The sequence below is a fragment of the Crassostrea angulata genome, chromosome 1 (genome assembly GCF_025612915.1).
Source record: "Crassostrea angulata isolate pt1a10 chromosome 1, ASM2561291v2, whole genome shotgun sequence".
Lineage (NCBI taxonomy): Eukaryota > Metazoa > Mollusca > Bivalvia > Ostreida > Ostreidae > Magallana > Magallana angulata.
In genome coordinates this window covers 40,457,153-40,479,845 of record NC_069111.1, presented here as the reverse complement: position 1 = coordinate 40,479,845, position 22,693 = coordinate 40,457,153, and the positions used below count along the sequence as shown (strand labels likewise).

The window sequence follows — 22,693 nt, the reverse complement described above, 5'->3', positions numbered from 1 at the left end:
ACTATATACAAACACAACACATTTAAAATGTCCATATTTTTTAATTTTGTAGGGTGGAATATAGAATATACAACATCACAGGTCAATTCTGCACTACAATTTCTCTTTCTTAAAACTTCCATACACTCATTCTAGCAATTCATTCACACATATCTTACAAGAAAAACATTAAACATTTTACATGAATTCATGCATTCATGAAACAACCATGGTTAAAATATTTATACATGTATATTCTAGGGGAAAAAAATTATCAAAACTGAAATAAAACCTTTCCATATTTCATATAACTTTTCATCATGAATTCATTCATATAAAACTTTCTGGTTACAGTTATCATAATTTATCAACATGTTGCAGTATGCTTTAAGAAAAAGAGTTAAGAATTGTTATGGGTCAGTAAAACACACATATTCTACCAAAATATCACATTCACATATTAATTTCCATGAGCACTTGTTGCAAGAAATCGTTTTATCAACTACAATGTATTGAAATTTAATAAACTCAATCACATGTATTACTTTTGATCTTTAAAACATATAATATGCATGTATATACAATACAACTTTTAAAAATATCTTTAAAAAGTAAATGCAACACTTGTATGTACATAAACTCTATCTAAAGTCTAATTTGTTCCAAGAAAATTTGGTGAAGCAATGTTTAGTAGTATTGCAAACTGAACACATTAATAATGATAATCCAGTAAAGCCAGAGACGGTCAACAACAATCTCACAATCAACAATGTAACAACGGTTGTCCAAAATATAAAACAACCATAAAAATGTCAATAAGTAGATCATTTGGCAACAAGATGAATTTCTTTTCTATTCAGAGCTTTCTTTTTCTCTTCATCATTCAATCATGATACCATGTCACATGCATTTCATATCAATGTATTCATACATTTTATAAAACTTTCAGATTCACAATTACATACAACATGTACATATACCAATCAATTCAAAGAAATTATGTAAAGCTTTAAGATGTTATGTAAAGGGAGACATCTAACAAAATGGTGATGCTGTGGGATCCATAGTCTTAAAGAAATCTTTTGTGTTAATTTCAGCTTCTGATGCGAAAGCCAAGTCAGGTCCAGGAGGAGTTAAGCCCCCTGCTTCATTGTCCACAGCTGGAACCACATTTACACTTTCTGGAGCTACTTTCTGTTCTGGTTTGGGCATTGTCCTTGGATCACTTTTGTTCATTCGGGGATCAGTTTTGGGTGGATTATTTGGTGGGGGACGATTGTAACTGTTATAGCTTGACACATTATCCTGTCCTGGCTCTTCTCTGTCTAGCGGAGAGGCATACTCCATACTTCCTTTTCGTTTAGTGGCTGGTTTTCGCTTGAAGCGTGGATCATTGCGGTAGTCTAGTTTGGGTTTGTCTGCAGGATCTCCACCTCCCTTCTCCGAATCAGACTGACTAAGCTGCCTGTCCATTGTCATATTTTGAAGACTTTCTTCATCTAATAACAAATCAGTTTTTGGATTAATTAATGGTTCACCGAGAGGTTTGAGACTTAAGTCAGGTAACATAGCACTGTTTGGATCAGGAGTCGAGTTCTGTCTACCAAACTTTCTTGGATCACTGCTTTGTCTTGGATCATTTGCTATGGCTGCTGGCATTGGAGGTATGGGGGGTGTAGGCAGAAGCCCTGGTGACCTTTGTTCTACAGGTTGTTCAGATATTTGCCTTCCCATTCTAGGGTCAGCAGGCCTTGTCATACCACTTAAACTATTTTGCCTTGAGAAGCGAGGGTCCACAGAACCTAAATTGTCAGATTGACTGTTTTGTCTGCCCATTCTGGGATCCAATGTGGGTCTCACTGGTTGAACACCCATTGGTGGATTTAAAGGAGTACGCTGTAACCTTGGGTCACCAGCACGAGCACCTGAATCAGAATTTGTTCGCCCGAGACGTGGATCCCACTGGTTTACAGAATCACTTCCAGCTTTCAAGCGAGGATCTCCTTGGGAAGCCCCCGCTTTGACAGGCTGGCCAGTACGAGGATCAACCTGCTTCTGAACATCTGTTTTATTATCTGCAGTCTGACCCCTTGTGGCTTCTATGTGTTTTAACAGTTTTTGAACCCTTGGATCACTTTTGTACTTTGGATCAGAGAGATTGACACCTGTGGGGGGTGTTTTAGGAGAACGCTCTACTGTCACTGGTATGACATTCCACACCACATCACCTTCACTTGAAGTTATAAACACTGGAGGAGGGGCTTCAAATGGAGTGTCTTGAGATTCTATGGGAATGATTGGAGGAGTTGATTTATCCCCCGATTTACCAAATGACCTTGGATCTTGTCTTTTTCTTGGATCTCTAGGCATAGAAGCAGTAGAGCTACAAAACATACAATAATCAAATAATAACCAACACATATATTTATGAGGAAGACAAACCTTTTAGAGGCAATGATAATAGATTACAGATAAGAAAAACATATGCATTTTACAAATGTATTTTACATCCTAAAGTAAAAGTGATTTATAAACAAGTCTGTTGGGTTTTTTTTTTAAAAGTAAAAATCTACTTGTATATCAACATAACAATAAAGAGATAAAATAAACATGTAAGTATTATAAACATACTTGATTGGAGGTGAGGTAGCCCCAGTGCTACTAGTTTTGATAGCATTAATCATTTGCATGATGTTCATGGTGCTAGGAGTGCTAGAGGGAGGATTGTTTGACTGTGGACTGAGTGGAGTGGAAGACTGAAACAAGAAGAGAGACAATAATTTATATCTTCACTGCAATCTTATCAACAAGCTCTTTTTTTATTCATCATGAGCTTCCTTTAGTACTTGTAAAATTCCTTTCAGATAACTTGCATCATTTGTATACTTACTTGTCGGTTAATGTTCTTGAGTACATCTGTCAGTTTTTTGGAATCTTTTTGATCCTCTTCATCACTTGAGTACCAGTTGTCATCCTCAACTATAACAAAAAGAAAACAAACTGTGAAATAAGCAAAATGAAAATAATTTAAATACATATTCTGTGTAACTGATAAATTTATATCTTACTATTAGATAGAAATTGCTGATAATGTACATATACGTAATTGCAAAAGGCTATAATTTTATTCTCGTCTCTTTACCTTTTTCTTTAGAATCACTCTCCGTGTTGTTATCAGACTTAGAGTTTGTTTCTTGGTTTTCTTTTGTTTCTTCTTTTCCCTCTGAGGTCTTGTTGATTCTTTGGAACAGTTCTCTTTGGTTTGATGTTAAGTACTCATCAGTTTCAATTCCAAGCATTGCAAGTTTTTCTTTATTTGGATCTGCGTCTTTCATTTTATCATCTCTCTTACTACCATCACCATCTGAAACAAAATGAATCGATTACCCATATATATCAAATGACACATTTTCATTAAATACACTGTATAATATCATCAAGTAACATGCTGTACCTCTGTCTCTGCTGCTGCCTTGGAATGTTTGATTCTGTTCCTCCAGATCATCTCCTGATTGTGGTCCAGGGCCTTGATTATCTACTTCCTGAAAAGGTTTGTTTTGGTCTGAATGCCCTGCAAATGGTCCCTCTTGATGGTCACCGGGACCTTGGAAATTCCCCCCTTGTTGGTTGGGCATTGGCCCTCCAGCAGACACATTGGGCTGCCTCACCCCAGCAGCATGTTGTAGTAATGCCCCAACTAATGCCACAGCAGGATTCAGAGCTGGATTCATTTGATTCATCATTCGTGGAGGACCCATCATTGGTCCGGGCAAGGAAACTGGTGGTCCCATGTGCGGACCTTGGTTCATAGGCCCTCTGGGACCCATCATGGGTCCTTGGTTCATGGGACCCATTGGGCCCATCGGTCCCATATGTCCAGGAGGACCTTGGTTCATTTGATGTCCTGGGCCCTGCATGCGGTTCATATTCATTTCATTGTAAAATCCTGGCCTACAAACAAATAAATGGTATGGCCTTTGTGTAGAGTTAAATAACATTAGAACATATAATGAGTCTAAATTTTCTTTGTTATTAAAATTCTATGATCGACTCTGAATTACACTGTTAAGCCCACCTGGGAGGTTGCATGTGAGGAGGGTGCATCATATTTGGTGGACCCCCATGTCCACTTGGTTTGTTGGGACTTTGATTTGGTGGGTGTGTTTCAATATCAAATATGGATGGAATTTTCTTTATTCTCTCTTGAACAGCAGGGTCTACAAGTAAGTGTCTTGGAGGAGATCCTGAAAAAACGGAAATATCTGCATGTCTTGCAAACTTAAATGATCTAAATTTTACAATGCACTGTGAATTTCATCTTTGTCCAAGAAGTACTACATGTGCCATTCATGAATAAACCACCTAATAGTGAGATTATCGGTTGATCTAAATCAATACTAGTCAATGTAACATTACTCCAAAAAAAAAAAAAATCTATGAAAAAATAAAGGAAAATAGAAGTTTGGTTTAATATAGTAACACATACCTAATAAACTTGGTCGATTTTTGTTTCTTTGTCTGTCCTCCTCAAATTCAGCATCATGGTCATGGTTGTTGTACCGCTGTAATTAAGGTATTGGCAGTATAATAATTTTGTTTAAACACATAGGTTTTTCTAAAGAAAATTCTCCTGTCACAATCATTTCTTACCTTTTCAATTAGATGCTTCGTTTCATCTGTAAGAGGATCATGTGAGAATTTACAGTTGTCTCCGCCATAGCATTCTTGACCAGTATGAAAGAACTTGCAAGGAAATTCACTTACATCAATTAAGGAATATTACGCACAACAACATTTGGATTTTTTTCTTAATGCATATCAAGTCTTTGCAGGTAAAAAACAAAACTTTTAAAACATCTTTTTTATTTTTTGAATTTTAGAAAGGATATTGTGCATGAAAATGCAGTTATCTTCTTTGGAACAATAGGAATTCAAATAGTATTTGCAGAGTTCTGGTTTCTTTGGCATTTTCTCATGGTTGAATGGACAATCACTTCCCTATAAAAGAGAACAGTCAATTGATTATTATTGGAATTCTATATTTACCCCATTTACGATCATGAAAAATGGTATCAAAACACTGAAATCAACATCTCTTTATCAAAAACAAATTTCTCTAGCGTTTAAAAAAAAAATTTCCAGTACAAAAAATGAACAATAAAAAAAATCAGAACAGACTTCCTATAAATCTTTACCTTTTGACACTTTCCCTCCTTGTAAAATCTACATATGGGTCTTTCCTCCATTGGAGTTTTTAGTAAGGGCTTTTTCTTGGGTTGATCCGGGTTGTGATCTCGAGACTGCATTTTCCTTTTATTGTTTCCCTTGTCATGGTTATTATGGCCACCTCCTCTTCCATCTCTGTCAAAATTTCTTTTTTTCTTTGGTGGTGGTTTCTTATATATTTCCTGATGAAAAAATATTTGATTTGAGGAAAACATTACAATTTTCACATACAATGAATTGCATAATAACAAACACGCCAGAATAAAGCTTTCATATTCATAACTAATGAATAACTCTCAAACGCTAGAACTACACATATTGCCTATTAAAATATATCATTAGAGAGAATAAAGGATTCAAATACCTACTAAATACAAATTTAATAAATAACCTGTTATTATAAACCTGTTACTTTTGCACAAAATGCAATTCTCTTTTTAATTCAACTTAACACAGTTGTATTTATTTAAATGATAAGCATTGCCAAAATATATGCATAAATGAATACCTGGCCTTCTTCAGCTGCAATATTTGGATCAAGCATGTTATCTCCTACTAAACTTAACATACTTTTGTTCTTCTTTGATCTTTCATGGTGTCCATTGTATCTACAGAAGTGCAAGAGTTATCTCATCATATAAGAGTTATCCCCTCTTAATCTTATTTCTGATCAACAAAATGTTGATTGAAAACTACATTACCTGGGGTTATTACCGTATTTTTCGGGGCATATGTCGATGTGGGGCATAGGCCGAATTGCTATTTTTTAGACAAAATTCAAGAAAAATTCTTAGACTAGCCGAATTGGGGGATAAGCCGATTTTTAATCGATGATTACTATAGTGAAAGTATGACTGCTGAATAAGGAAGTCATGCATCGTATTAAGTATGTACTTTCAGAATATCGATGTAGGAAGTCAAAAGAGTAATTAAAGTTATTTAATTTGCTTAACATATATATTTTAAGCAATTTTAAAAGATAAATCTGTGTTTTGTGGCTGTTTGGTCTCTTCCGTATTCGTCGGTGTATCGTTATGTATCGTAATTTTACATAGTGTAAATTTAATTGCAGCACCAACCTCTGTGGTTCTGTCTGGTAGAACTAAGTACAATGTATAATATTTTACCAAACCTTTCATATTTTATTAATACCTTATTGCTAAATCTCATTTAATCAAGTTATACTTTGAAAGCTACTTGTAAATACGGGGTATGGCGTCCATTAGCTCAACACATGGTTTTATATTCAAATAGAGTTATCCCCCCGTAATCGCTATGAATGAGAAAACGAAATACCAAACATAAAATATTTAATTTGTGTTCTTTCCATTAATTAATTTAATAGTGACTTGCCGTTATGCAGAGAAGTTGTAATGTTAAAAACACAGTTAATGCAATGAAGTGTAATGGTGTACACTAGGCTACGTGCCCCCAGGCTGTGTTTTAGTCACGGGTTTCACACCTTTGTATATACACACGACACCAGAATACCATTATTTCATCTAACAGAAAATTAATTGTAAAAACACAAAGCATTTGATTTATTCTACACCCATTGGCCAAGACCAGTGATTCCCACGAACGCAGACATGAAGAATTCACAAAAATTCCGTCATATTACATTCTACCCAGTTTCGTTTTCTTTTTTACTACACAATAATAGTTTCCAGGGTTCATACACGAACGTGGGAAAAAAATTCTTTTGATTGGGATTGTAAAGAAATACCTCATACAGTACTGTACATTTTATTACTCAAGATGTCATTACAAAAATTATCAACGGGACAACTATCGAACAATAGTTCAAACGGATGAAAAAACAAGAGGCCCATGGGGCCACATCGCTCACCTGAGCAACAATGGGCGTTCAAAAGATATTGTGCCATATGGTCCCTCGGTAGAAAAACAAAAAATAAATATTGTAAAGTATTCGAATTTTACACTTATTTTTTTATACATGTAATCTTTAACATTGTACCTTCATGAAATACTATTTTTTACCAGAATAAGAAAATTCTACGCAAGATATAAAACTAAACATTTGGTAGAGATATACTGTTAAGTTGTTAACTTCCAAATCCCTATACTTTCGTTCTGCCCCCCCCCCCCCCCCCCACATTGTAAAGCGATCAAAATATATGAGAGCATATAGGTACATTTTTTTCATCAACTACTTACTAGTTATTGTATTAAAAAAAAATAATAGTTATTGTTTTTTATTTTAAAAACCCTACATGTATAGATGTGAAGAAGAAAATTGTACCTCAATGTGCTCAATTCCTCAAATTAAAAACATTCAAAAAATTTATTCTTCTTCTCCATTATAATTAAATGACTGTTATCTACTTCGCGTACGAACCAGAATAATTTTCCGCTGTGATATTCTTAGGAATAGCGATAATTACTTTATCCCCGCAACAGAAATGTGTCAGAAATATGGAAAAATGTTTTAAAGATGTCGTTTTTATTTACTCGTGTCTGAAAAACTATCAAAATTGATGTAGATTTCACATTATTTATTGTATAAAGAGAGGGCCCCAGAGAGTAGATATATACAGAATACTGTGGAATCATTAAATTTCGTGGTGGCCAATTTTCGTGGATGACTTAAATTTTACAGGTTCGTGGGGACGTAATTTCGTGTATTCATATATATCTACAAAAGGGAATATGACTTTATTACCCTAATTCATCAATTCGTGAAGGATGTTATTTCGTGGATGAGAGGTACCCACAAATTCCACGAAAAATGAGCCACCACGAAATCTAATGATTTCACAGTATCATTCTTTTATTTTGTTTGTACAAGTATTTAACATACTCTAATTCATAGAGATTTTCTAATGTTCAACCAAAATTTCAGCATCAATTGTAGAATTATAAGCAAGATACAGAGCTCACAGTTCGCCTAGGTTTGATTCATATTTTGTTCACATGAGTTTATTACATTCAGCTTATGATATTAAACTTGGTATTTCCTATTCAGCATTTAAAATGGAAAAAAAGAATGGCCTAAGATTTTATATTCTTTTATTCACTCAAGACCAGTTCACTGGTATTTGAGGTTCAAAATCAGTTTATACAAATGTACACAAACACAGTGAAGGATCACATGTACAGTAGGAGTAATAATGACGAAAAAATGTTAAGTTTACAATACAATAAGATGTTAAAGTTGGTTTCTGAACGAACAGACTTTGAAAATTTTCTTAATAAATATTGAGAAATTTTTTACATTTTTAATCTTTAGTTTTTAAGATCTGTGTACAAACATAGAATTGTGAGCAAATCTCTGTATCTTGCTTATAATTTGAAGCTTAACACTCAAATATGGTTAGTAAATAGAAATTGAAAACAATTAAACACAAGAAACATTCACTATAACAAATAAAGAACACAATTTATTTTTTCGAAATGAATCATATATATACATGCATATACCTACATATTTCCGTCAGCAATGTCAAACTTTATTTAAACTGAATAAACTCGAGAAAATGCCGAGCATCGCAACAAAACCTATTGCATTAATCTACCATTACGCAAAAAATAATGACGATCGAATTACCGATAGAATGAATTGTATTTCATTATTTTTTGATACATCAGATTTTGCTTAATTTGCCCAGGTAAACAGTTAACTGTTTGATTTACCAAAGTTTATGTTCGATTTGATACGTAAAAATCACGAAATAATACAAACGATAGTTCCCAGGTTACAAGCAGAATTAATGAAAACGAAACGAAAATCGGAACAAGCTAACATCAACGTCATGTGTGAAAACTGTCAACGCATTGAAATATTTAGCCTCAATTTACTTCACAAAATCGGCAACAATATATTTTGCATGTTTCAAAAATTTCCCTTCATACGCGAACTGTTGCACAACAAGCAAATTCATCATAGTCAGATCGACCCTTTTTCGTATAATTTCATGGCTGCTTTAAACAAAGAACCTCGTTTTAGAAGTATGGAATACGAGTCTAGGTAAAATGGGTATGCAAACCGTGGCAAAATAAAAGCCAATGCAGATCGACAATCGTCAATTCCAAATACGCATTATTTTGCAGCAATATTTACAGCGAATACAAATATACTAGTCCATCAAATATCCTGAAATTTTAATGAGTTTGGCAGATTAATAACTGCCAATCTTTGTTTTGCCCAGACCAAGTCTTGCCTACCCATTTTACCGGATGCCGGATTACCGGATGCCGAACCCGAAGCTATTAAACTGATTGAAACACGCATTTCCTTTATTATTATTTTCGTAATAACTCAGATTTGAAACAGAATTAGCACTTAATTTTTGCAATTTATATTTTCCTTCACATAAGGATAATTTATGCTAAACTACGTTGAATTGGAATCAGTAGTTCTTGAGAAGAAGATTTTTAAAAATGCACCCCCCTTTTTCTATAGTTTCAAGGTTTTTTCCGCTTTGAATACAGATCGGACTTTTATTTTTGCAATTTATATTCGCCCTCACATAAGGATGCTTTGTGCCAAATTTGGTTGAAATTGGATAAGCGGTTTTAGAGAAGAAGTTCAAAATGTAAAAAGTTTACAGACGGACAGACAGACGGAAAGACGGACAGACGGACGACGGACAAAATGTGATCAGAATAGCTCACTTGAGCTTTCAGCTCAGGTGAGCTAAAAACCAACCCTCATAATAAACTGCTACGGATAAAAACAGTGGATTTTATATTTTACTGTTAAATTTTTTTTAACTTTGAGTCTAAGAATAGCCAATCCCGGGGGATAGGCCGGGGCTCGCTCATCGGAGAAAAAAAATACCGGCCTATGCCCCGAAAAATACGGTAACTAGAATGTATTTATAGGGTGTTATTAACATAAAAATATTCCTATTTAATTCACGATCAAATAAGAATTAAACTTACAAATGATTCAAATATGGTGATTAGAGAAAAAAATGTTAAAAATTTTACAGACAATTTACATGTAAAAAATTTTAACATCTTAACCTTACAATTGAATATAAATTCATTCATGGTTATTTTTTAGATAGACAAGATTGACTTACTCTTCATCTTCATCTGAGGGACTGTCATAGGGACCTGGAGGGCTCTCGAATCTATCCCCCCGCCTGTCTCCTCCTCCATAATTCTGGGAGTCGTAATCATGCTTGTGTGAGCCTGAGGAGTTCTTTTTGTGAGACATCCAAGCTTGTTGATTCTCATCATCAACATTGTCATAATCATGGTATTTTGATGACCTTTTCCCTTTGTTTCTTTGTTGCTATGTAAATTATTGTTAAAAATAAATTTCGCAATTAATTACCAAAAAAGTTAATAGCTGCTTTTATGATGTCGCAATAAAGTTATCAATATATAAATGTGTGGATAATCCATAACAGTCTGTTAATATATAAATATATATATAATGTCAGAATAATTTCCTCACCTTTTCATCTCTCCTTCCTCTGCGATCCCGCCTCTCTCTATCTCTGCCATGTCGGTCCCTGCGAGGATGAGGCCGTCTGCTGTCGTGCCGTTCCCTGGGATGCCCCTTATCCTGATCACTGCCCCCCTCTTCAAAATCATCGTCCTGATAATCTCCTTCTCTTCTGTTGTCTCCAGACTTCCCTAATAACAAGAATAGAATTCCTGGGTCCCCCGCCGTTCAAGCAGTATACTAGTATCTAGTCTATCGACCAAGGCTGATTAAGGAACTTGACCAAGATATTAGTGGTATAAACATTTGGTATAAATTTAATGAAAATCCGTCAAAATTTGTAGGCATGAGAGCGCTTACAAGGTCAATTTTTGGATAAAACAGAGTCATTATTGTGGTCAAAGTCCCATAACTCCAACAAAAAGTATCAACCAATGCTGATTTTCGAACTTGACCAAGGTATTAGTGGTATAAACATTTGGTATAAATTTAATGAAAATCCGTCAAAATTTGTAGGCATGAGAGCGCTTACAAGGTCAATTTTTGGATAAAACAGAGTCATTATTGTGGTCAAAGTCCCATAACTCCAACAAAAAGTATCAACCAATGCTGATTTTCGAACTTGACCAAGGTAATAGTGGTATAAACATTTGGTATAAATTTAATGAAAATCCGTCAAAATTTGTAGGCATGAGAGCGCTTACAAAAAAGTGTGACGGACGGACGCACGGACACACGGACGCACGGACCCACAGACACACGGACCCACGGACACACGGACCCACGGACACACGGACCCACGGACGGACGGACGCCCGGCATTTCTATGTCCCCGCACCGCGTTGCGGCGGGGGACAAAAAACCAAACTCACGAAATATATTCATGCATCTACATCATTTTGACATTTTCATGACAATAGCATACTTGTTACTTCTTAAATAAAGAGACATTTCAGTATGAGAAATAACATAAAAATAATTGTGAGTTAATGGAAAATTAACAAACAGAAACTGTACTAATCACTATGAACCTGCCCTACCTCCATCTCTGTCATATTTCCTCCTACTACCATGATGTTCCATTCTGGAACCATTTCTATGGTTTTCCTCTCGAATGTCACCCCCTTCTTCCCCTTCCTCTTCAATTTCCCCATCCTCCAGAATCTCACCATCCTCTGCTTCCATGTCTTGGCTGCTTCTTGAGTCATCTAACCTCACTTTGCTCTTGGACTTGTCCTTTCTACGTCTTCCATGACGCCTATGCTTTCCCCTGTCCTCTGACCTTCTATGTCTTCGACGCTCTTTCTCATGCGATTCCTCTTGGTCAGAGTAATCTCCCCCTGGATATTGCTGCCTGTCCTGTTCGCCCTCCGAGCGATCACTTCCCGAGTGTTTAAATTTTTTATATTCAGAATCATGTGACCGATGACCTCTTCTTCTCGAGTCTCCATAATGGTTCCCCTCTGGATCCTCTTGACTACTTCTGTGACGTTTTCTTCTATGCTTCCCTGTCTCCTGTTCTACATCCTGTTCTATGCCCCCTTCTTCTTCTCCTTCCTCCTCTTCTTCACCCTCTTCCTGCTTCTCCTCTGGACCTGTTTCTCCTTGTTCCCCTTCCTCTATATTTTGGTTTGGCTTAGTGTCTTCTTCAGGATCATACTCATCAGTTGTACCTCCTCCATATTCATCTTCTTGTTCCATCACATCTGTCATTTTTTTCTCTAGTTACATGGTCTCACTTTATTCTGTCAAAAAATATCACAATTATTAAATCATACAAAATGTTGCAATTTACTTTCAATTTTATTTTGTTCTTAAGTTTTGGCACTTCCTTTCACTATATTTAAAGTTCCATTTTTTCTTTTGTTTTGCTTTTATATTTGTGTTTTTTTGTGGTGGTGGAAGGGGGAGGGGAAGTAATATTTATACTATTTCATTTTTTCATACAAGAAAGTGTGCTTAAACCTAACAGGTTCGTGGGGACATAATTATCATATAACAACAAAGGTTTCCAAAATATGAATTTGTAACCCTTGATTATTAATTTGTGGATGAGAGGTACAAATTCCACCAAAATTGAAATCTAATGAATCCACGGTAACTTCAACTTGACCTTTGGTATAAAATTCTATTAATTTGAACAGTATTAAGATAATGTCCAATAGACAGTTGCATAGTACTAACAAAGTAAATACACTCTAATAAGCGTTTAACCCCTCCCCTTCTCGAAAAATTCATTGTTTATCTTTTCAAGTACATCTTTCAGTCTATTCTTCAATCAGGAACTGTATTCTATAAATCATATATTGTAAATGTTTTTAGTTTTTTCTCACTTAAAATTGGATTTGACATTGCTTTACAGTTGTGAATTTATCACATTTTACTTTCAAAAGACTGAAAAAATATGAGTATTCTGTGGATGTGTGGTCATTTGTTCATTGTTAATATCATTTTATCCCGATATTTTGTCCAACATGCACTATAAGGTCACAATGTGTATATAAATATGGGAGAAAAATGCTTCTGCTGTTTGAATCTGTGTAATGTGGCTTTCATTTGTTTTGTTGTGGACATGTAAACTAATCTGGGAATCCAAAGGCTGAACTTGGAATGGAGGTGGGTTAAATAAATAATCTGAATTCGACATCATAACATTTAAACACCTGGAAATATTGAAAATGATATTAAAATGATGATAATAATGGTTGATCAGCCCCCTCCCCCACACCCCCCCCCCCCCACCCCAAAAATATGAAAAAGAGGAAGGCACTCGTGGGCTGGAGAGTTTTTCTGATAGATTGGACAAATACTTACAATTTTGTATATCATTCATTAATATTTTAAATCAATATTTTTTTGGTCCATTACTGTAATTGAATGTTCACTTCCATAAATATGCAAATTCAATGTAATATGTCATTAAAAATACATCTCAGGTTATGTGCAGTACTTTTGTTCCATTCTCAATATTGTCCAGCTATTTCATTTTATCGAGCCCTTTTACATTATGTTTATCTGGGTCACTAATCCACACAGTGAGAAACACGGACGCTTTGCCTTTGACACACGTAATCAGAGCTATTTATAGGTCCTATTGCGCGATTACCTTGAGTAACTATGGCGGAAGAAACGCGCATATCCGGACGATGACCACGCCCAAGATGTCGAAACGAAAACAAAATCCCAAATTTACATCCCTGATCATCGACTTTCAGCAAATACATACATACACGATTCTGTAAAATTATACTAAATTTTACTCTCAACATTCATATCGATAATTTTATATTCAGACAATTATCGTTAGGAAGCATTTTACGAACATAACAATTTGACTTTACGGTTATTTACTCTTGTATATGTCGTGTCCCGCTTACCTTCGCTTAAATAAAGCTGTGTTAAATTCGTTCAGAATTATTTTGAATATAAGAACTTTGTCTTAACAGATTGGTGTTTGAAACCTTCAGTGTCTATATTCCATTTGCAAGACACCTTGTTCATAAACTTGAGAAGTCGACTTGTTCGAAGCCTAGCCATTGATTCCACTGCGTACTGATAAATTACTATTCAAAATGGCTTACACATTTGCATAATTTATGCATACTTTACTACAATACCTTCAGCGGATTATTTTTATCCTTTTCTGTTAAATTGCAAACTAGACAAAATTTGACCAAAATTTTGTCTAGGTAAGATGATTTAATCGTTGCTCTTCATCAATCCTTCGCCTATCCGTGTTTCTCATTGTGGTTAGGAATATATCAATCTTGCACCTTTTGTACAAGGATTTAGGGAGTCACAGATAGAGAGGAGTTAAATTTATGAAATAAGGGAAAGATACCGGATAGGTAGTGTTTCACTGAAGTCTTTTTCAGGATGTACAATTAACTGATCGTATTTTGCTTTGGAAATTTGTCCAACTGCGTCCAGATTGAATGCGTATGTCCAGTCTCAACAAGCACAACACATTTCCCCTTGCTAACAAAATGGCGACGTAATAAAACGATATCAGTCACGTGACTCCAATATCTATTTTTGTTGCATCGTTTACACGAAAGAAGAAGGTTCCATCAGTGGTCACAAACCTTTGCTACGGTGTGAATTTGTGTCCATGTTAAAAGACTTTAATATAATCAAGATATATATTGTTTAAATGTTGAGCTTTCTTGAATATATATTACTGAGATCGCTTGCACTACTTCGTGACCCCAAATATTTGCATTTTAAGGTCAATGTAGATCATCTGTTACAAATATGAATCATATTTTTTACTTCCATCTTGTCAAGTTTTATCAAATGTACACTCACCAACAGCTTTTTCCACTATGATTATAAAAGAAAAAGGTTATTTCTGATGGTATGATCGATGTCATACTTTATCAAAAATATAAACATGCATTAGGCCAATGACTGGCAATAAGGCATGCATTTCATCTCCGCTAGCCAAGGGTCACGGACCATGCACGAATAGAGGGACACCATGGATCGTCACCCTTTGCTAGCGAAGATGATAGCATATGAGAGGGGGAGGAGGAGAGGTGGGCAGACCTAAAACCTACCTAAAAATCTTGACAATTTTTACAAAAAATACTGACGCCAGTAACTTTTAATCCATATCATCCACATGATGGTATACGTAAGAATTGGGTAAAGAATTTGCTTTGTTTCCTCATTTTTGAAAATTTGATCTATATAATTATTAAATTTTCATGTTTTTTTTTAACAAAGTTCGGAACAGTGGCCTAATTATTCTTCAATATATATGGTTCACCGATGGTCCATCCTATGATTAAGGGAGTGGATCCACTGTTTTCTGTTGTATTATGTTAAATGTTCAGTACAAAACATCGATTCTCGAAGAAAAAAGTCACAAAAAAAGTGATATGATATCTATTTAATTATAATATATACCTTTAACTAAGACACTTTGATAGCAAAATAGGCACGTACTAGCACCCCCCCCCCCCCCTTCGCATGAAACATTTTAAACACTACATGTACCAGTATATAAAGAAAAGTGCACTATAACATAAAGTTGCCCCCCCCCCCCACACACACACACTTTTTGGTGAGCATGCAAACAACTGAAGTGAAAGGAAGGAAATGAACAGTGAAATTGGAAATTGAACGTATATATAAAGGTACAATACGCCCTGCGATAACCCCTTTGGGATGAATCTGCACCCCCCCCCCCCCCACACACACTTTCCAAAACTATGCTACGTGCCCGCAACAGGCATTGATTTCATATGTAATATATATTTTTATTCGATTTTTTTATTTGACGAGGTTATGATGGTAGTCGGTCAGCAATTTCATCTGTTGCATGATTTTATTTTTCCACAAATTGCGCAAAAAGAAGGTAGTTCGTTTATAACGAATAAAGGCAGAAAGATTTATCGTACAAATTGTCTATAACTTTTCAACGCGTTTTATGAAGCGCCATCTATATTGACTGTGGTTGTCGAACTTGCAAAATATTCTGACTGAAATTTCAATTTTCAGCAGGTAAAGCTTAAATTTTTCGTTAATTTCAATACACTTAATGGCATGCGTTTTCTTGCAAGAATCAGATATACAATAGTATGTTCAGGGGGATAAGAGTATTATGGTTCATATTTAAATTGAAACTGCAGTACGTACTGTTTTCATATTCTAACGTGTTATCAACTGATAGACACTATTTTAAACAGATGGTTTTAGGTATTTTAAAAAAAAGATTTTTACCGATTTCATGTTATTAACTATCAACAACTATACCTTTGTAATGGGCTTGAAATAAAGATTAAAACTGTTTAGGACCCAACCTGATCATAAAAAGTTCTGTGCTGATAACCTCACAAGAAAGCAAGTTTGCATTATAGGCCTACAGTAGTTATAACTGCTGAAGGGTTTCTGAAGAAAGCTTGTAACTTTAACTCGAATTATAACACATCATATTATAGACAGACTGTATTGTGGAACGGAGAGGGTATAAATAATTAAATGAAGTTTAATACTCCAGCGCTAATTATGTAAAAAGAGAGATTGAGGAGAAAGCTCTCAAAATCAAATATCGTCTTCTTCAGATATGTCTGACAGTGAAGATGAGGGAAGTGTTTACTCTGATGCTGGGAGTGGAAGAAATGAAGGGGGGAGTGATGTAAGTATGAAAAGTAAAATAAAATATATATTTCAGTTATCATACATGTATATATCTACACTAAGATTTTTGTACAACACAAAGACAAATATATTTTGAACATAATTTTTATTTCTCTGTTTAAAGCTATGAAAAAAAATTATTATTATTTTGTTTTTTAACAACAAATATTTTTTTAAAGATACACATTATGAATTGTGTATTAGAATGGGTATAAATAAAGATTGATTGACTGATACCCGCATAAAATAAAATATTTCCTTTTATGTGAATGATGTGAAGATATGTTTAACACACATAGTTAAAGCAATCAATCAAAAAAATGTTCCCATTGTTATGAAATGCAGAATGAAGATGGAAAAAGCAATGCAGGCAGTGATGTTGGAAGTGATGTAGGCAGTGATGATGGAAGCGAAGAAGGATCCCCAGTCAACAGAAGAAGAGGGCGGGGACGCAGTGTGGACGATATCATTGATGATGAAGATGTAATTATTGTCCTGAGGCCTCCTTAATACATGTATCAGTATCACTAAGAAAAAGAAAATTTAATGCACCAACAATCTGTTTGAATGATATCTTGGTATACCATTAAACCAAGAATAATCGTTGTTCATGTATTTACTGAAAATGTATCGCTTAACAATAGACTGGGCAGTTTTGTATTGGATATGTCTCTCTTAACCATAAACTGAACAAATTTTACACTTTCAATAACATTTTGTTTTTTGCCAGCTATGATATTAACATTTCAAGGATGGAAGCATCTTGTTTTCAGACAATTTCTTCTTTTGAAAAACATGATGGAATGATAGTTGTTTTTGAATTATAATTTTATTTCCTCGTCATCCATTTTTATTAGGAGTTGTCTCTTAAACATATCTATTACATGTACTACATTGTCACATGATTAAGTGTTAAATTTAAAACACAGGCATTCAATGAATCATTAAAATTGCATCTGTACAATACAGGACTATGATGAAGAAGAGGATGAAGATTATGAGGAAAGTGGAAGAAAGAAAAAGAAGCCAAGACATGCTGGATACATTTTAGATGAAGCTGGTATGGTTATCTAGAAAACATATAAGGATGTTTTAAATGTGCATGTTTACTTTATAAACATATATATCATAAGGAAAAAGTACATGCTGTTAATATTTCTATTTGTTGAACTTAGATGTTGATGAGGAGGGTGATGAAGATGAAGAAGAATGGGAAGAGGGAGCAGAGGATTTAATTGACAAGGTCTCCTCTTACGAAGGCCCAACTGCCAAGGAAATTGAAAATAACAGGAGACTTGGACATTTGTTTAGGTATTGCTGCTATGTTTGATTATGTGCAATAATGATAAAAACATTCAAATTTGGTGTGAAGAAAATGAAGGAAAATTGGTGAGATTATGAACTGATATCAATAGAATAACAATTGCAATTCAATGAAGAAAATGATGGAAAAGGTCAAAAGTGATAAGCACTGGTAGTTATTTTCAAAGATAAGCATCATTTTGATCTATTATCATGTATTATTTATAGCATGATTTATCTTTATCTACATGTTTGAAAATGCCCCTTGCTTTGATTCTGTTCAGTTCCCAAAGAGAGGATGAATTAGAAGAATACTACAGAAACAAATATGGACAGACTTCAGTGGCTGCTAGATTTGGTGAGGGAGAGGAAATGTCTGATGAAATAACACAACAGGGGCTTCTACCAGGTGTAAAGTAAGTCTTCCATCCAATCAGCTTGAACATCCTTTTACTTAGCTTAAATGAAATGATGTGGATAATGATGATGGTGATGATGATCACTTTATTCTTTCATTTACCTGTTATTTTTGCAGAGATCCAAACTTGTGGTTAGTGAAGTGTAGAATTGGAGAAGAGAGAGCTACAGCTCTTCAGCTGATGAGAAAATTTATTGCCTACCAGTTCACTGATGAGGTAGAGAATATGAATAATTTACATGTGATAACAGTTGTGATTTATGTATTAGATTATTTTTACATTTCTGTAATCTTTTTCATTAAAGCCACTACAAATCAAAGCAGTGATTTCAAAGGAAAGCTTGAAGGGATACATTTACATTGAGGCTTACAAACAGACCCATGTCAAACAAGCCATTGATGGAATTGGAAATCTTCGCATGGGACAGTGGTCTCAACAGGTATGTATAGACTTCTGAGGGTTGATATACTCTGCATTGCAATTCATTAAAAAGTTTCATTTTTTTTTGTTTACACATAACTGCCAATTTTTACATGTATATAGGTTTCTTGAACCCTAGTATCATGTGTGAATTATTTTTGGTAGATGGTACCCATCAAAGAAATGACAGATGTGTTAAAAGTTGTGAAGGAGACAGCTCAGTTGAAACCAAGACAGTGGGTCCGCTTAAAGAGAGGTATCTTCAAAGACGACCTGGCTCAGGTAATCATTAGCAAATCTTATAATTTCAGTGTGCTTTAAAAAGACTGGTGAAGGCATTTTCATTTCCTCATTATATTTATGAATACATGTGTTTAGGAGAACAAAATGAATCTTCAGATAGAAATTGAAAATGATAACATACATGAACAGTTTTCATTACATTGTATGTTTATTTCTTATGTATGAAGAATGTGATATAACAGGTTGACTACTTTGAGCCAGCCCAGAACATTGTCCACCTGAAGATGATTCCTCGGATTGATTACACCAAGAAAAGGGGCGTGTTGAGAGTGCATGTTGATGTAAGTATCACTCAGCAGAAATAGTTGGGTTTTTGACTCTTTCTCTACATTGTATAGGTTTAATTAGTTGAAGTTTGTGTCAGTTCATTAAAAGTGTACCTTTAATCATAATTAGATTTATGCCTATTCAAGGGTAGTTTCCAACTCTCCTCTGCTAAATAGAATTACAAGCACCATTTTTATGAGCTTAACAGAGCATTTGACAATTTTAACTGTGGTAATAATTTAAATGCAGTAAAATTAAGTGTTTGCAACCTGAGAAGTGTTATTTGTATTTTAAATTATTTCCTTTTTGTTTGTTGTTTAACAAAGAAAAAGTAAATAAATTAATTTTGAGCACTTTAGGTTCATAATTAAACATACGGAATTAATATCTGTTTAAAAATAAAGTGCTCGGGTAAAAAAAAAAAATCTAGAGTAAAAGATATTTGATGAAGTTGAACTTGCATAACATGCATTTTATACACAATACACTTTGTAGATTTGCTGTTGTCACAAAATGGGAATGTGAGTTGTGATGGTTTTCAAATTACAGTGCTATTTATTGTTGATGTACTTATAGGAAGTAGAGAAGAGGAAAAAGAAGAGAAGACCACCACAAAAGCTGTTTGATGTGGATGCTGTCAGGTAAGATTTATGTATATATAATAAATAGATATTAATTTTATTTACACCGTACATTAGAAATGATATTTTAACTCTTTACCCCTTAGAGGTTTCTATCCTTTAACCCTTAATGACGCGTTTTGACGACCCTGGCCATATCCTTAATGACGACTTTTGACGCACCCTATATACAGCTCTTAATTAGACCCCTCAACACCTGTTGTTTATTATAAACATTGATCGGTATACACCTATACGGATGGTTGTTCACTCATTCTAAATAAAGATATCACGTGATTTACCTGTGTATGGTGGCGTGATGCATTACTACAATAAACAAAGATGGCGGACTACGATGCGGACATCGCACATGTTTTCACTTTTTGTTTATAATCAAGTTTAGAGGCAGAATTTTCTAGATTTATTGGTAGCGAGATTAAAAGATGAAAGCCAGATGTCAAATTCATGCAAAATTTTGTGGAAAAATCTGTGTAGTTACAGAAAACGGAACACAAGGTGTGCATTACCTGCAACCCCTAAATACATGAATATACCGGTAAATTTGTATTTTTTTCAAAAAGTCAACACACTTATTTAGTTAACATGCTAGATTTATCAAATCCTCTTACACATTTATCATGTTTATTGGGAAAAAAACGTAAATATAAGTCTGAAAACGATAGACATGAATTGAAAAGTCAGCCACAGGTACATTTAATTATTTACTATCAAAAAACGAATTCCATGATGATAATGGAATCTTTCTATAAAAATTATTAAATAATTATTTGTAATACATACATTTTTAAATATGTTTATCAAGTATCTGTTGTGAAATTATTCTTAATAAAACTTTAATGTAGAACACTCAGTTTTATTTTCATATACCTGTTAGCACCTGTATTGCATTATTAGTGACTTAAAATTTTTTTTTTCAATGAATATTAAAATTTTAATTTATTACAAATCCATTGATATATAATTTTCTATGTGTTTGATTTGCTAAGACCTGTAATAAGTCTATTCAAAAACACACACCAGCTGTTTTCAGTTCATCTTAAAACAGTCTAAGGGTAGCCCAGGGTAGAGTGTTAAGGATATGGCCTATGCGTCAAAAGGTGGCATTAAGGGGTAAAGAGTTAAGATGTATAAATTTTCCTATATCATCAACTTGAAAAAGAAAAATCTCATATTTACAGGGCCATCGGTGGAGAAGTATCAAGTGATGGAGATTTCCTACTCTTTGAGAACAATCGTTACACAAGAAAAGGATTTCTGTTCAAAAGTTTTGTCATGTCAGCAATTGTAAGTACCGAATGATTTTTATACAGACACGACCTGTTTTTTTTATTAAAAATATAACTTGAAAAATTATAAAATTTGTATATAAAATGTTTTCTTGACAGATCGCAGAAGGAGTGAAGCCAACTCTAGCTGAACTGGAAAAATTTGAGGATACCCCAGAAGGAGCAGAAGTTGAATGTAGGTTACATTTGTTAGTTCATAGTAAAATAATTGGCAAAATAAACACCATGGACACATGATTCATGGGAAACATGCATTCTCTGTCAGAAGATATAAATTGAAAAGAAGTGTTTGTCATGTGTAAGTAGCCTTTTGCTTCTTGCAGTGGTGCCAGAGAAGCAGCAAGGGGAGGTAAATCACAGCCTGATCCCAGGGGACGTGGTGGAGGTGTGTGAGGGGGAGTTGGTCCACCTCCAGGGTAAGGTGATCAGTGTGGACGGCAACAAGATAACCATGATGCCCAAACACGAGGACCTACGGGACCCACTGGAGTTTATGTCCCATGAGCTGAAGAAGCACTTCAAGATGGGTGACCATGTCAAGGTGATAGCTGGGAGGTTCGAGGGGGACACTGGACTGATCGTCCGCGTGGAGGAGAATCTTGTGGTTCTATTCTCGGATCTCACAATGCATGAGGTACACAGTTCTTACTGAATGTTTCTGGAATATATTATTTTACACTGTGGAATCATTTAATTTTGTTGGAGCTAATTTTCCTGGATTGGAAGTTTTTTAGGATGTATTTTTGTGGAATTTGCTTTTATTAATGATAAATAAATACTGGATTTTATTATTTTGTTTGGGATGTTGATTTCTGGATAAGAATTACTAATGAAATCCTTAAAAAATAAAGTCTCAACATACTTCAGTGATTCCACAGTATGCTGCATTATAGTTTTTTCACTGCCACACTTGGGAGAATGTTTGATTTTTACAAAATGAAGATTAGGTATTGCAAAATTGTTTAAATTGAATTATTTTAAAAATTTTAAGCAGATGTACATGTAGGGGATGGAACAGGAATTGATTCTGTTTTTATGGGGTTGTTTTTTTTTTTTTAGATGAAAGTGTTACCCAAAGATTTACAGTTGTGCACAGACATGGCTACTGGTGTAGACTCTCTGGGACAGTATCAGTTTGGGGACCTGGTTCAGATTGAGTAAGTCAGCTCTGTGCTCTTTAGCTGCTTACACAAATAATCATGTGAAAATTAAGTTACATGTACCTCTAGAATGCTCATTAAACAATAGCAAAGGATGCTTGCAACCTTACCTGTAATTAGCTTTAAA

At 34.6% G+C, this 22,693-nt stretch overlaps 2 protein-coding genes across 5 annotated transcripts in view; one reads left to right on the top strand and one right to left on the bottom strand.

Moving 5' to 3' along the window:
- Window positions 1-21: 21 nt before the first annotated feature.
- LOC128168078 (zinc finger CCCH domain-containing protein 6-like) lies at window positions 22-15,055 on the bottom strand. 4 transcript variants are annotated; one of them, XM_052834195.1, is made up of 15 exons: window positions 14,933-15,055; window positions 11,665-12,369; window positions 10,634-10,815; window positions 10,254-10,468; window positions 5,714-5,813; window positions 5,175-5,387; window positions 4,870-4,977; window positions 4,630-4,740; window positions 4,466-4,541; window positions 4,055-4,223; window positions 3,434-3,930; window positions 3,122-3,343; window positions 2,870-2,958; window positions 2,611-2,735; window positions 22-2,362 (listed from the first exon to the last, which is right to left on the bottom strand). In XM_052834195.1, the coding sequence occupies exons 2-15, from the start codon at window positions 12,335-12,337 to the stop codon at window positions 1,015-1,017; spliced, it is 4,128 nt and encodes a 1,375-aa protein (XP_052690155.1). In that variant the 5' UTR covers window positions 12,338-12,369; window positions 14,933-15,055; the 3' UTR covers window positions 22-1,014. The 4 variants fall into 4 exon arrangements, with proteins under 4 accessions (XP_052690155.1, XP_052690133.1, XP_052690148.1 ...); XM_052834173.1 differs by lacking the exon at window positions 14,933-15,055 and adding an exon at window positions 14,466-14,650; XM_052834188.1 differs by lacking the exon at window positions 14,933-15,055 and adding an exon at window positions 14,242-14,427.
- A 973-nt stretch (window positions 15,056-16,028) lies between these two features.
- Window positions 16,029-22,693, top strand: part of LOC128168099 (transcription elongation factor SPT5-like) — a 17,456-nt gene continuing 10,791 nt past the window's right edge. Inside the window, exons 1-15 of the mRNA XM_052834207.1 lie at window positions 16,029-16,132; window positions 16,693-16,766; window positions 17,114-17,251; window positions 17,738-17,828; window positions 17,944-18,079; window positions 18,355-18,486; window positions 18,606-18,705; window positions 18,794-18,928; window positions 19,075-19,191; window positions 19,395-19,493; window positions 20,056-20,120; window positions 21,299-21,404; window positions 21,506-21,581; window positions 21,730-22,040; window positions 22,466-22,563. Of these exons, the coding sequence (XP_052690167.1) occupies window positions 16,695-16,766; window positions 17,114-17,251; window positions 17,738-17,828; window positions 17,944-18,079; window positions 18,355-18,486; window positions 18,606-18,705; window positions 18,794-18,928; window positions 19,075-19,191; window positions 19,395-19,493; window positions 20,056-20,120; window positions 21,299-21,404; window positions 21,506-21,581; window positions 21,730-22,040; window positions 22,466-22,563 (1,676 nt within the window). The 5' untranslated portion in view covers window positions 16,029-16,132; window positions 16,693-16,694. The remainder of the gene's footprint in view (window positions 16,133-16,692; window positions 16,767-17,113; window positions 17,252-17,737; window positions 17,829-17,943; window positions 18,080-18,354; window positions 18,487-18,605; window positions 18,706-18,793; window positions 18,929-19,074; window positions 19,192-19,394; window positions 19,494-20,055; window positions 20,121-21,298; window positions 21,405-21,505; window positions 21,582-21,729; window positions 22,041-22,465; window positions 22,564-22,693) is intronic.